This window comes from Cornus florida, unplaced genomic scaffold (genome assembly GCF_030987335.1).
Source record: "Cornus florida cultivar Cherokee Brave unplaced genomic scaffold, ASM3098733v1 CherokeeBrave_3.0.0_Hap2_Chr10, whole genome shotgun sequence".
In the NCBI taxonomy this organism is placed as follows: domain Eukaryota; kingdom Viridiplantae; phylum Streptophyta; class Magnoliopsida; order Cornales; family Cornaceae; genus Cornus; species Cornus florida.
This window is the reverse complement of record NW_026775580.1, coordinates 81,542,029-81,557,904: the sequence shown is the minus strand read 5'-3', so window position 1 is coordinate 81,557,904 and position 15,876 is coordinate 81,542,029. Positions and strand designations below refer to the sequence as shown.

General features: G+C 37.8%; 2 protein-coding genes across 2 annotated transcripts; both read right to left on the bottom strand.

Annotated features, from left to right (window-relative positions):
* Positions 1-9,451: 9,451 nt before the first annotated feature.
* On the bottom strand, positions 9,452-9,784 carry LOC132277980 (uncharacterized). Its single transcript, XM_059779816.1, has one exon. It carries the CDS (start codon positions 9,782-9,784, stop codon positions 9,452-9,454), a length of 333 nt encoding a protein of 110 aa, XP_059635799.1.
* Positions 9,785-9,802: 18 nt separating this feature from the next.
* Positions 9,803-10,414, bottom strand: LOC132277979 (uncharacterized). Its single transcript, XM_059779815.1, has one exon. It carries the CDS (start codon positions 10,412-10,414, stop codon positions 9,803-9,805), a length of 612 nt encoding a protein of 203 aa, XP_059635798.1.
* Positions 10,415-15,876: the final 5,462 nt, after the last annotated feature.

The following is a 15,876-nucleotide window of genomic DNA, read 5'->3' as shown; positions in this document are numbered from 1 at the left end:
GGTTCCTAAAACTGATCTTAAGGGTCTTATTAGTACCAAGAAGCATCCCAATGATTTGATAACACAATTGGAAACAATTACAGAAACTAAATTTGCAACCGAACTAAATATGCTTTAGGAACAAAACTGAAACTATTTTGCAATAACAGTTCCATTCCAACCCCTCTGTTCCTCTTCACTACTGAACTTAGGAGTCCTATTTAATCCCAGTATCATCCCCATGATTTATTTACAGAGGTTAAAAGCAATTACAGAAACTAAAATTGCTAATAATATAACATGCTTAAAACAAAAAACTGAAACAAGACTTGCATGCATTACAACATAATTGATTTTAACACGTAAAGATCATCAATATAACATATAGTAAGCATGTAAGTTCCAATTAATAATTACTTAAACCTTAGAGACTATCTAGGTGCACAGAACACGAGCCAACGGGAAGGAGGAAGAAAAGAACTTGCCTGGAATAAAACCTCGTCGCTGTCTTCCTAAGTTTTCCGACAACATCCATTCTCAGTCAACTCTACCTCCTACTGCTCAACCTTCCTCCTCCTAGATTTGACCTTCAAGCCACGGCCAAAACCCTCTCTGAAGTTGCTCTGTTTTGTCTCCCCAACCTCTCTCTATTTTCACTCTCAAACTCTCTGTACTCACTGCTCGTGAATGGGGTTTGTGATTTCAACCCTAAGCAGACTTATAACAGTATATATATAGGCATATAATAACCTACGTCTACTTATATTGACAGATTGAAACCAACTAAACCCTAGTCGGACAAATACACGATCCATAAACTAAATACCCTAATAATTTAACCTAATTAACTCCTTTAAACAATTAAAACTAATTTAATTAAATAAAATATTAAAAAAAATCCAACTAACCAATTAATTAAAACCACAATTAAATTACATAGAATAATTAATCAAGAAAACAATTCAAAAACCCAAATAACAATTAAATCAAATAAAGACTAAACAATTAAATCAAATAAAGAACAAAACAAATAATTTAATCAATTAAACATAAACACATATCTACATAATCACATAAAACACTTAGAATAAATAGTAAAATCTCAATTATATCCTTTTTAATTTTAGGGGTATTACAGTATGCCCTCTGTGCGCTTGTAAATATTTATTTTTATATATACAAAAACCATTTATAAAAAAAAAAAAAAAAAATTCTCCATTGTGCAAATGGTCATGGGTTTGCCATTGCATGCAGATCTTTAGCTGGCTAATGCTTCATTGGGTCATATCGCTGACATTTGTCGCATCTTTTGACATATTCCTTGGCATTCCGAGCCAGATAAGGCTAGAAGTAGCCTTGAGTTAAAACCTTATATGCGAGGGATCTTCCGTCGGAGTGGTTGCCACAATCTCCATTATAAACTTGCTTCAACACTTCGAGGGCCACAGTGGGGCTTAAGCACTTCAAATAAGGGCCTAAGAATGATTTTCTATACAACTGGTTATTAATTATGGAGTATTTGGCTGCTGCGAACCTTATTTTTCTAGCCGCATCTTTCTAGTTTGGAAGGGTTCCGTTCTTGAGATAACTCTCCAATAGGTCCATCCAACATGGCTCTCGTGGAATATCTGGGATCACCATTATCTGCAGCTGAGGACTCATGTTAGGTTTATGATACCCCTCGGATCCGAAACACGGGTTGATCAGGCCCAAGCCCAAGCCCGAGGGAAATATCAAACAATTAAAGTATTTTAAAGCTAACACAGAATATTAAATGAAAATCAGAAATAGAATAAAGCTAACAGAAATATTTAAAATCAAATCCTCCAAACTATTATGAATAAAGTGAATCCAAATCTCCAAAACCTTCAAGAGTACAACTCGGGAATCCATCCAGTGGACCCCTACAAATCCCAACTGAACTGAAATAATTGAAAGTAAATTAATTTAAAACATCGAGAGAAGTCCTACGTAATTTGATAAATAAGAAACTGTCCTCGAACAGCACGATCAAGCTCTAAGGTTAGAACCATCTTGTACCTGAAAAGAATAAAAGAGTGGGTTAGGCCCACGAACAAGTTCTAATCTAACTGCAATCCATACAGTGACCTGATACGCAGATACACCCTAGATATCTCACAATATCTATTTAGTTCATACATATTTATATCCACACTAAGGGACATTCACTAGACTATAATAGGGGTCTCAACCTAAATAGAAGGCAACATGCGAAAATGCACCTAAAGGTGGGCATGAGTACCTAGACCTAACAAGGTACACCTACATACTATATCCAGCTATGCATCCACTGCATATACGCACCCTAACCAACGAGCCTGAGAATCAAGCTTATCTCGTGGTACCATAATCATATATTTAAAGTCCGAGATACATATGAAATCGGTCGCTCCTCCTGCATCAAAACACATCCAAGACCCTGAAATGAAACATCTATGTAGACAAGATACTCTATCCCGCTCTGTGGGGTAGACAAAACCGGTACAGAAGTAAACTTAGTCTTCAGCTCATCAAAAGCTTTCTGACAATGTTCATCCCATACGAACTGTACACCCTTTTTAGTAAGATGAGTGAGTGATCCAGCTATCTTTGAGAACCCCTGGATAAACCTTCTATAATATCCTGCCAATCCGAGGAAACTCTGAATCTAGATAGGTGAAGTAGGTTGTCCCCACTTAACCACTGCTGAAATCTTGGCTGGATCTACCGCTCTTCCTCTTTCTGACACCACGTGACCTAGAAACTTCACCTCCCACTGCCAAAATTCACATTTCTCGAACTTGGCATATAACTGGTGTTCACACAGCATCTGTAACATAATCCATAGATGTCTAGCATGATCATCCTCAGACCTAGAATAGATCAGAATATCATCAATGAAAATAATGACAAATTGATCCAAATAGGCCCTGAAGACTCTGTTCATCAAATCCATGAAGACCGCTGGTGCATTTGTCAACCCAAACGGCATCACTCGAAACTCATAAGATCCATATCTTATAAGAAACGCCGTCCTCGAAACATCCTGCTCCCAAACCCGAAGTTGATAATATCCAAATCGCAGATCAATTTTAGAGAAAAAGGTAGCTCCCTTCAACTGATCAAAAAGATCGTCTATCCTGGGTAACGGATACTTGTTATGAATAGTAACCTTGTTCAACTCTTTGTAATATATATACAGTCGAAGTGAACCGTCCTTCTTCTTTACAAATAAAACGGTGCTCCCCAGGGTGAAGTACTCCTACGAATAAATCCCTGGCTGAGTAATTGTTGAATCTGATCCCTCAACTCTTGCATCTCCACTGGTGCCATCCTATATGGTGCCCTAGCAATAGGCATAGTGCTTGGAGCTAAGTCTATCACAAAGTTGATCTCACACCTAGGGGCAACCCTGGAATCTCCTGAAATACATCCTGGAAATCCTGTACAATTGGTATGTTATCCAATGATATAGTAGTCCCCTTCTCCATTTCCTCCTCCATATGAAACAAATAAGTGCTAGTGACCCCGCTAGAACGTGGCATCGCAACGACGTAAATATCCTGACTAGGTATTGTAACCATAATAGACCCATCCAAAACAAATAACTTAAGCACGGCTGTGATAACTAATCTATCCCAAGTATCACGTCATAAATGTGTATGTCCAGGACAAAAAGATTGGCTAGAAATCCGAGTCTACCAATATCTAGTGTCACAGGCCCATTACTCTCATGAGAAATGGCAGTATTGCCCAACGGGGTAGAAAATATCCTAAGGTTTATTGCATATGTGTGTCACCAACCAATCCATAAAAATCCCCTGTTTTCGAATACTCTATAGAACAAAACACATAAGGTAAAACAAAATGCTCCACAATCGTCCCATTTTTAGATTATTGTTCTATCCTGGAAATTTCTCGTTCTAAACCAAACCTATCATAATGATTTACACAAGTTCTCTTATAACCTCCTTGGTAATCAACCTGTCTCCACACCATGTATTTACAAGCAACTATTTGTTTGCCTGTTCCACAAACCCCAATCACTCCACTGTGATAATTATCTATTGTCGCAACATACACATTCCAATATAGTCTAATAAAACCATATGTGTATATATCACCAAAAGAATGTTATCACAAAACACAATTCAACGATAGCCAAACCGCTAGTTCACTTTATTAAGAACTTTTCCAAACCATAAACTGTTAAACGAATAATTATAAAATATTCTTTAACATAATCCTAGTGTACGCGATTAAATCCGTACTACACTTTACTAATACCTCCTTCATTACTAGTAATTAAAAGTACTCTTAAAAGAGCAGTCATCCTTGAACTCCGGTGCCCTCCATCTTGGATGCTCCGACATCTCTTCTATCTTGATCTTCTTCGGGGTCTTCTTCTCCGCTTGGTTTAGCTTTGAGTACTACCGAAGTTGTGTTAGGCCCATAGTATGGTGGCCAATCTCGCTTAACAGAAACCTTCCTTGCCTTATACTCCGAAGCAACACCTATTGGAATCAATCCCTCAGTCTCCAACTCTACCTTCTTGGTCAGCCTTCATAGGGGAATCATCGGAGTAACCTTCCTCTTCCTTAGGTCCTTCTTTGCTTTCATCACAGACCACATCCTTTTCCTAGTGCCAAACATTCTGCAATTACAGAATAAACTTGACATCAGTACTTTCTAAACGAACCGTAAAGGAATACGATGAATCCTAAACTTAAGCTCTATTCTAGAGAAAACGTTACGCGGAAGTCTTAATATGAAACATCCTTAAGACACTTGAACCTGGAGTGCTCTGATACTAACTGTGATACCCCTCGGATCCAAAACACGGGTTAATCAAGCCAGGACCAAACCCGAGGGAAATATCAAACAGTTAAAGTATTTTAAAGCGAACACAGAGTATTAAATGAAAATCAGAAATAGAATAAAGCTAACAGAAATATCCAAAATCAAATCTTCCAAACTATCATGAATAAAATGAATCCAAATCTCCAAAACCTTTAAAAGTACAACTCGGGAATCCATCTAGTGGACCCCTACAAATCCCAACTGAACTTAAATTACTGAAAGTAAATTAATTTAAAACATCGAGAGAAGTCCTACGTAATTTGATAAATGAGAAACTGTCCTCGAACAGCACGACCAAGCTCTAAGGCTGGAACCGTCCTATACCTGAAAAGAATAAAAGAGTGGGTCAGGCCCACGAACAAGTTCTAATCTAACTGCAATCCATACAGTGACCTGATACGCAGATACAACCTAGATATCTCACAATATTTATTTGGTTCATACATATTTATATCCACACTAAGGGACATTCACTGGACAATAATAGGGGTCTCAACCTGAATAGAAGGCAACATGCGAAAACGCACCCAAAGGTGGGCATAAGTACCTAAACCTAACAGGGTACACCTACCTACTATATCCAGCTACGCATCCACTGCATATACGCACCCTTACTAATGAGCCTGAGAATCAAGCTTATCTCATGGTACCATAATCATATATCTAAAGTCCGTCCGAAACCAGAGTATGTCATTCAATTATTTATTGAGGTGACATACAAAACACAGTCCAGATAGTCACTCAACTTATTCAGCTGATATGACTTAACTACAACCAACTAATCCAGGAAGTCATTCAACTTAGCCAGTTGATCTGACTTAAACACAATTTAGGATTCAATATTTTACAATCCATTCATTTCATCCAGTAGGTTAGGTCTTAGCGTTTTGAGCTAAATCGTCCCTTGTATGCCACCATCCCATACCGGTGCATACAATCCTCTACATCCATGCAAATTACAATATATAAATAATGGTTTAGTAATTTACAGTCCAAAACATCATCCAAATAATTGCAGGAAGATATTTGATATTCTAGTAATTGAAATCCAAACGATAATCCATATAATTGCAGAAAGGATTTAATATTTCAACAATTAGCCTCCAAAGCATGTATAGATCAACTTCAATACATCAATGACCCTATAATGCATTTAGAACAATTTTATAAACATATTAGATCCCACTGGAATGCCAAAAATAATCTTAAGCAATTAAGTCTTCATCCATCTATTAACCGTATACAATGGGCATAAGTTTTATATGGTTTGTTTTGTTAATTTAGAGGTAAAATTTAATCAATTAAAAGTCCTATAAACACCCAAAATTAACTTCTTAATCACTCTAGAAAGTCCCAGAATTTTTCAAAACAGTTCAGACACTCAACAGCTCCAAACAGTGCGTTAAAAACACATTCAGGAAGCAATTTGAGAGAGAGCCTGCTCCATGACTTTGGGAGAAGGCTCTATTCAGCCTAGAGCAGGCTCCAAGGACCTTGGAGCTGGATCTACATGTGTGGGAGCCAGCTCCCACTTTTATGGTGCCGGCTCTCACCTCTTCTAAAAGTTTCCGGCCTCCTTCTGCTCTGTTTCAGCCCATCTGCTCCATCTCCGGCCGCTCCAACCTTACTGTTCTTCCTCTAAATTGAATTACAGATCTTAAATTACATCTAGTATTAATTCAAACCTTGGTTTGATGCAGTAAGATTCAAAACAAAATTAAAACAATGGCCCGTTTTATGCCAAAACAGAGATGACACGAAACCATACATGACAGAATGATTTCAGATAAATTTCACCAATAACAGATAATCAAGTATAACATATAATGATCATGAATAGTTCAATTAATGTCCAATTAATCTCCTAGAGACTATCTAGATGCATAGAACACAATCCAACGGGAAGGAGGAAGAAAATAACTTGCCTGTGATTTTAGTTATGAAATCTCGGCGTCGTGTCCACTGTTCCGGCAACACTGAACCACTGTCAAGCTTCCTCTAGTTCTTGATAGTCCACCACCACACCCCTTTGGTCTTCTCTATTCTTCTCCTTGACAGACCTTACAGTGCTCTGTTCTTAACCCTCTGTTTTTACAGAACTCAGTTTACGTCTATGAGCTAAGTGTTATGATCGTAAACCCTAGACTTAAAGTATAATGGTGTATTTATATATAAGCTTAACCCTAAAACCCTAATCCTTGTAATATTAGAGACAGACCCCTCGTTATAAACTTTGTCGGCTTCCACCTACGGGACTTCTAACAGAATCCCTAAAGAATTTATTAACGTAATTTAAATACTCATTTAACCTAATTACATAATTAAACCTTTATACTAATTACTTAAGGACACACAAATAATAAAAACAATTAAGATAATTTAATTAAATCAAGTAATGCAAGTAAAACAAATAATGCAATTAAATCAAATATCAAATCAAATAATCCAAACTTTAAATCAAATAATACAAGTAAAGCAAATAATGCAATTAAATCAAATATTAAATCAAATAATCCAAACAAGTTAATTCACCAAGCAACAAAACAATTAAATACTTAAAAATGCAAACAAAATAATTAATTAACATACCAGGACTATCCTTTTAAAATTAGGGATATTACAAGGTTCATCCAAAATGTCAATAAGCACTATCCGGACCAGATCCTCGTCTGAGGAGGATGTCGTTATAGCTAGTTTATTAGCTTTGAAGTTCTCCATTTTTGGTATTTGGTGAAATTCAATCTGATCGAATCCACGCGTAACACTCTCTACGGCCTCCTTATATGCTCTCATTATTTCTTCTTTGGGCTGATACTTTCCTGTCACCTGATTTATAATGAGTTGTGAGTCACTAAAAACTTTTAGACATTTTACTTAGAGCTGGTTTGCCAACCGAAGTCCAGCTATCAAGGCCTCATACTTGACTTCATTGCTAGTGGCAGGAAAATTTAAGCGGATTGACTGCTGCAGCTTGGTTCCTTCTGGGGTTGTTATAATGATTTCGGCTCTTGTACTAGTTAGGTTTGAGGAACCATCTACCTAAAGCTCCCATTGTGGTTCAGGAAGCTCTGGCCCTTCAGGCTTATCTTCATACTCTATGAGGAAATCAGCTAATGCATGTTCTTTGTGTGATACCTTTGGTTCATAAGCTATATCAAAAGAACTAAGTTCGATTACCCATTTGGTGATTCTTCCTGACAGGTCTGGCTTGGAAAGAATAGCTCGCATAGGATAATTGGTGAGGACCACAATGCGATAAGACTCGAAATAGTGCCGAAGCTTTCTCTTCGCATACACTAAAGCTAATATGATCATCTCTGCTTTGCTGTCCCGTGTTTCTGCATCTGTCATCATCTTACTTGTGTAAAAGACTGGGTATTGATTCTTTCCTTCCTCTCGAATTAGTACGGCACTTGTGGCTATGCCGGATATTACTAAATTCCTGATAAGGGTTTCACCAGGCTTTGGAGCAAACAAAATTGAGGGTTTAGTCATGTAATACTTTAATTGAGTAAGAGCTTCTTACTTCTGAGGTTCCCATACATCTTTGTTTTTTAACCTTATAACATTAAAGCATGGTTTGCACTTATTGGATAATCGGGATATGAAGCGGCTGAGAGCTGCGATTCGACTGGTTAGAATCTGTACTTCTTTACGAGGGTTTAGCTCATAATTCTGTATCAGGGCCTGAGCTTGAGCCGGGCTTACCTTTATTCCTCTCTTGTTGACAATATGGTTGAGCAATTGTCCCGAAAAGACTGCAAAGGAACACTTAAAAGGGTTTAACCTTATATTATACTTTCTCAAAGTGTCAAGGACTTCTTAAAGGTGCTTGGGATGATCGTTCTTCTTCACACTTTTAACTACTATGTCGTCAATATAATTTTTGACTGTTTTTCCCAACATTTCATTAAAGATCTTATTAACAAGATGCTCGTAAGTAGCCCCAGCGTTTTTAAGTCCGAAGGGCATGACTTTGTAACAGTAAGTTCCATTCTCTGTGATGAAGGATGTTTTTTCTTTATCCTCTGGATTCATGGGAATCTGGTTGTACTCGGAATATGCATCGAGGAATGTAAGTCTCTCATAACCTGTGGTAGCATTAACCATCTGATCTATCTTTGGTAGTGAAAAACTATCCTTGGGATAAGCCTTATTGAGATTGGTAAAATCTATACAAACTCTCCACTTTTCATTCTTTTTTTGAACCACCATGACGTTAGAGAGCCACTGTGGGTAGTGTACTTCACGGATGAAGCCTGCTTAAAGTATCTTGTCTACTTCTTCAGCAATGATTCGATTTCTTTCAGGAGCGAACCTTCTATCTTTATTTGACTGGCCTGAATGAAGGATCCACCCTTAGATTATGGTATGAGATTGAAGGGTTGATTCCTGGTATGTTCGAATTGATCCAGGCAAATGTATCTACATTCCTTCGGATGACATCAACTAACACTTTTTTCTTTTCGGCTGTAGGGGAAGAGCCTATATACGTGACTTTCTGTGGACTAACGAGGATAACTTCCACAGTTTCGAGAGATTCCTTGGTGGGCTTTGTAGCCTCAACTTTTGCCTCTGCTTCCAAATACTTGGGCAGAGGATTCTATAATTGCTATTTAGCAATATCTTTAAGGGTCGTATCTGGTTTAGATGGCTTAATCCGCTTATTTGCCTCATTAAATGTCAGCATGTAGCATTCTTTGGCTGCAACTTGATCTCCCCAAAGGCTAATAACCTCCTTTTCGTCTAGAGATAAACATCGCATTACTTGATAAAGGGTAGATGAGACTCCATTCATTCGGTGGATCCAACCTCTTCCCATAATGAGATTGTAGGAAGGATGAATTTCTATCAGAATAAAATTTTCTTTTAGTGTCCTCTTCATCGCAGTGACTGATAAATTGATTACCCCAATAAGGTCCACCTTTGTTCCATCGAACCCCATCAAAGGACTAGAAGTGGCTCAAATTGATGATGATGGGATTTCCAACTGCTCAAAGACTGCCTTTGTTATAATATTGGCGCTGCTGCTCGGGTCTACCAAGACTCTTTTAACCATACAATTTGCTACCAAAAGACTGATGCCAAGTGGATCATCATGGGGAAGCTGCACTCTTGATAAATCTCCATCTCTGAACCCGATACTAATATTGCCAGAAGCGATAGTGTTGACTGCGGATAACTTCTTTAGCTTATGGATTGCCCTCAATCTGGAGTGGTACACCTTCTTTGATTCTTGGTCTTCCTCTGACTTTCCATGTATTACATGAATGACCTTTACTTGATTTCCCTCTACTGTCCGAGGATTAACTTCTCTCAGCCTTGGCTGCTCCTTTAGTGCGATATAATCTGCTAAGTCTCCTCTGGCTATCATATTTTTCACCTGTCGCCTGAGGGACCTGCAATCATTGGTTATATGCCCATAATCTATATAGTAGGCGTAATATTTATTCTTGTCCCTCTGTTCTAGGGGTTGTCGCATTGGTTGAGGAGCAATGAATCTAAATTTGTTCTCTTGTAATAGTCGGGCCAATATGGTACGTAGGGGTGTTAACCTCTCCTCAGTCCTCTGCATTTTCTTAGGTATTTGGACTACTGGTGTTGGGGCATATTAGCTTCTTTGACTTTTTGAACTCAAAGCTTCTCGCGAAACTTATTTTCTACTGTGACGAGGGTGGCATGCTGAGCTCGGTGGGCTACATTCTCTTCAAGTTGAATGTAAATTTGCGCCCTAGCATTGAGAGTCTGCATGTTTGGAGGGGAGTATTTGACTAAAGAGGTATGTAACTTGGTCCCCTGGATCATACCGATCTCGAATGTTTCTATTACAGTCTCAGGGGGACAATCTGCTATCTTCGAAGCCTCCATGTTGAACCTGGAGAGAAAATCTTGTAACGTTTCTCCTCTCTTCTGTCTTATAGTGAAAAGACTAGCAATAGTCTTCTTCTGCTTCTTATTCCCACAGTATTATGCCAGGAACATGGCACACAGAGTTTCATAGTTCGGGATGGACTTGTGTAGCCTATTCTTGAACCATTCCAATGCGACTCTCGTTAGACTAGTTGGAAAAACTTTACACATGAATGCATCGTTGTGATTGTCTAGAGCCATCTTCTGTGAATAGTGATCGAGGTAGCAGGAAGGATCTCCTATACCATAGAACTGAGTGAAGGACGGCATAGTGAATTTCTTTGGTCTGTCGACATGGTATATATGATTAGTGAATGGAGTCTTCACGAGAGAAGCCTTATACTCCCTGGCCATCTCAGTGGGTGTCTGAATCCTCAAGAGCCTCTTTTTGTTAAAAGCCTCCTAAACACCATTTTGAACGCCATTTGTCCATACTATAAGTTTGCGGTTGGATTCGGCCTATTCGTCTTGTGCACAATGAGGATGATTGTCCGAAGCAACTACCACGATTCTCATCCTCTGCTCTTGCTGAACCTCATTGGGCCGAACCTCATTGGCTTAAGGTTCATTAACAGGTAGATTTTTATGATTGAGGGGAGCTCCCGCTACATCGCATGGTGGTGGTTGTGGTGTTAACTACGCCATAGCTATTTGGAGATCATCGTTTCTCTACTGAAGCAACGTGATCTGAGTCGTGCTAGCCTCGTTTGCTTGGCGAAGAGTTTTGAATTATTGCAAGAACTCTTCTTACATCTTTTGCATTAGCTCCATCTGTTGATCAGCTGCTGCTGTGGCTACTCTGATTGACATTCCGGACCGTAGTAGTATAAAAGATTTAAATCACTCGTGGAAGTATATTTCTATATGGTTCCCATAGACGGCGCCAAAGTATAAGTGCAAAAATTCACTTAACTAAAGAAGTCAAAAGAATAAATACAACTCACTTAAAATAAAATAACAATTAACAAGAATAATTGAGAGAAAAACGTGTATTGCTTTATCCTCTTTATTGGAGGACTAAACCTCTATTTATATATATAAAGACATTGGAATTATAGTAGGATTCGCTCTGCTTATCCTCTAATTCATTCCATGTATAATTCTTTACCTACAAAGTTATTTCCTTTTACAATTCTTTCCATGCCAGACTTTTCTTTTGTAGAACTTCCTTTTATAAAGGATCCTTTGAAAAGTAGGACTTGGTCAATCTGTACTAAAATTGGGCTAAATACAACTTGGGCCGGATGAGCTTGCTAACGGGCTGAGAGTTCAACATTTAGCAACCTTGGGCTGATAGTGACTTAACTTGGGCTTGATAGGCTTCTACAATCCATCGAAGGATCAAAATGTAATTCTTTATTATGGTGACGTGGACGACTTTTACTGGAGGGGATTTTTCCCTCCACAGCTATGAAAAATTAAGGCCTCTCGAAAGCTTCTATTTTTCCTTTGGCAATCAGTTCATGAGCGCCTTCCAGTCTAACAACTTTTTTATAATATAAGAATCACTTCCCATGATTCTTGTATTCTCTGTGGCTCGGTTGAAGATTCTGTGGACCATCTTCTCTGCCTTTGCCCTACCTCTCAATCGGTTTGGAAATTAAGCCCTTCCTACCTTGATTTTTCATCCTCCTCGCCCAAGAGCTAGCAACACCAATGGATAAACCTTGTTCATGATTGGAAGCTTAATAATTGTTTTCAAGAAAATGCTAGACTCGCTACTTTTTTATGTTAGAATATTTAGAAGAGCCGTAATGCATTTGTCTTTTCAAACACGCCTTTTGAATTTTGATCCTCTTTTTGCAGCAAACAAAGCTCCCAATGAATTCCTTATTTACAATAATCTTTATTTACTCCACTAGCTAAATCTAGTTTCGTCAGTAAATCAAAGAATCACACCTATCGCCGAAGATTAAAGCAACCAACTCCATGCTTGGTTCTTTTGGTAATCCCACAGCTATTGGCTACCCCTATTCAAGTACGGCCTTTGGCTTCAGACTGCGTCAAGGATCGGTCAAGATCACAAACTCAACCTCTTATCTGGGTTCCAACGCTTCATCTAGTCACCTCACTTGGCAAAAAGGAACCTTCCACCTTCGATGTCGAATTGGGCTCCTCCACGCATAGGCACTTTCAAGCTTAATTTTGACGGTTCTTTTCACGATTCTACTTATCTCGCGGGAGGCGGCCTTATCTTTAGGAACCATGAGGAACCCTTATCCAATCTTTGACTCTTATCTTTCATCATGTCACCTCTGTAACTATGGAAAAAGCTCTCATCCTTCATGCAGTTATCAATTCTTGTCTTTCTTGGACTTTTCCAACGTCACTATTGAAGGGGACTGCCAATCCATTATTAACCTTCACATCACTGAAGAATCAATTTCCACAATCATTTGGATATACTTCATTTGCTTTAGATAGATGATGATCAGATAATGATCTATCCCTTAGCTTACCGGCTTTGCTCTCTGCTGTAACTCCCCTGCCTTCTTCAGCCTTCTTTCCTCCTCGTGTAAGAGAGCCTTTTTTTTTGTTGACTTTGCTTTTTGGTGTAGTTTTGCTCACCTTGTTTGTGCCAAAAATAAATAAAGGGCTAAAATCTAAAAACCCCTCTCTTGTTTATCAAAACTATCTACTAACCCCCTCGAGTATTAAAAACCCCCTGATATAACAGAAATTATCAAATTGCCCCCAGTCCGTCACAGAACCGTTAAGTTACTGTGAAATGACAAGAATACCCTTAATATTATTTTAAAATGAAAATGTGAATTTTGAATTGGCAAATATGCCCCCGTATGAAATGATATAGTATTGTGTTGTTTTTGCCTCTTTGTGAAATGACGTCGTGTGGGGGTTGGGTTGTATGCCCTAAATCAATTTTTATGCCTCCATCTATGTTCTGTGTTTGTGTGTGCGCCGAGTGTTGAAGAAAGCAAGTGTGAAGTCTTGATGCAAGCGACTGTCGCTTAATGGTCAAAGATCTTGATGGATTCCAACTGGTTCGTATCACTTTTGTTGGACACAATGGTGTTAGGTATGGACAAACTTTTACCCATTGTCGTTGCTTTGTAGTTAGGGTTTTATATTATATCCTTTTTCAATGTGGGTCCGTAATGTTTGGTATGTATAATTCGATGTTTGGTGGACAAACTTTTACCAATATCGTTGCTTTGTAATAAAAATTAGGGTTTGTTTATAAGGCTGTGGTCCCAGTGGTAATAAATTAGGGTTTGTTTATTGTTTAAACAATTTTTTCATAATTTAGGGTTTAGGGAATTATTATTGAAATTAGTAGTAAATACTAATTTTTTTTGGTTTGTAGTACTTAGGGTTTTATAATATTTCCTTTTCAATGTGGGTTCTTATTGTTGGGTGGGGTATTGATATTAGGGTTTAATGACTTTGTAATAAAAATTAGGGTTTCGATGTGGTCCCAGTGATCATTAAATTAAGTAATATAGGGTGGTGGTCCCAGTGATCTTTGACAATACTTGTTTAAGATTACTGCAACTATGTCAGAATTGTTTTTTTAGTTATCTTATGTTTGGTATTGTTTTGTTGAAATTTATTGTTTTCAGTTTTAATCTTGCTTTTCAAAAGTTATACACACTGGAAATGCATTATGGTGGTCAGTTTGGTAGTACAGAATTAAGTTGATATTTTGGTGGGTCTGTTGTGATATGAGGGTATAGACAGTGGTCTCATGTCAATGATAGCACTTACATACATGATAGGTCTCCTTGGTTGTCCTACTACAAGTAAAGTATTCTACAGGTCTTACATTGATGGGAGTTTATGTAATACCCCTAATTTTAAAGCACAGTTCTAGATTTGTTTTAATTATTTATGTGCATTTGTAATATATTTATTTACTTATTTTAATTAATTAATTAATTATTTGCTTATTTGATTTACTTTATTTTAATTCAATTAAATTGTGTTTTGTATATTTGGTTTGTTACATTAATTTAAATGTATTTCTCAAAGTATAATTAATTACGTGCATAGGTTTTCACTGTTTTGGTAATTAGGGTTTTATGTTTTTACATCGTGTCTAGGATCGGAGCCGACATATAGTTGGTTTAGGATTTAATCTAGGGTTTCATGTAAAACCTATAAATATAAGCATACGTCTGCCAAGGGTTTGTTAATTCACGTAACAAAGTCATATAGAGAGTTGTGAGGGCAGAGAAACAGAGAGGGAGCTTGAGTAATTTACAGAGAGAACCCTAGGAGATTAAGGGAGGGATTCAAGGAGGAGTTCTGGATTTAACTAGGAGCGGCAGAGGTTGATAACAACAAGTTGACGTTGCCGGAGTTTATAGAGATGACAGTTAGAGTTTTTAATTCAAACTCTCAAAGGCAAATCTCTGATTCTTCTCGTTCCCGTTAATTCGTATTCTGTGCATGCCTAGTTAGACTCCAGGGATTTAATAAAGACTAAAATAGATTTAAATCAACATTATAACAAGTCTTTTATGCATATATGAATTTTATTTGATCTCGCGGAATTAACTGGTTTGCATGAATCTATGATATTCTGTTATTTGTTCCTCTTGTTGTTCACGTTTAAGTTCTGTTTAATGGTGGTTAGTAATGCGAATGGATGCCTTGTAATTGATCTGGGTCTAAGATTAAATCCTAGAACAGGTATTTGAAACAGTATGTCAAATTCATGGAATAAATCTGTTTTGAGTTGCTTTAAACTACTAACTAAATTTCTGAAATCGTTGTTTTAAAACTTGTGTTCCATACATGTTTTAATTGGATATCAGTGGTTTAAAATTTTATCTAGGACTAAGATTAAACCTAGAATGATAATTAAAACACAATACAGAGGCTCTGTTAATCACCGGAGTCGAAGAAGACAAAGGGAAAACGGACAACGGCTGCTAAGGGAGGGAGAGCAGGCTCCCAAAACCCTTAGAGCCGGCTCCCAAAGAGTTGGAGCTGCCTCTAAGTGATTTAGAGCAGGCTCTAAATGTTTTAGAGCAGGCTCCAAGTGGTTTTGAGCAAGCTCAAAGTTTTTAAAGAGCCTGCTCCATCTTAAAACGCAAAGAATTGAGTTTTAGGGACTTTTTGGCTGAAATTGGATTTTCTAAAATTATTTAAAGGCTACTGGAT

Bases quoted from the DNA above. Each gene is read 5' to 3' on its own strand.
- LOC132277980 (XM_059779816.1), bottom strand. From the start codon at position 9,784: ATGGGGTTCGATGGAACAAAGGTGGACCTTATTGGGGTAATCAATTTA.
- LOC132277979 (XM_059779815.1), bottom strand. From the start codon at position 10,414: ATGCAGAGGACTGAGGAGAGGTTAACACCCCTACGTACCATATTGGCC.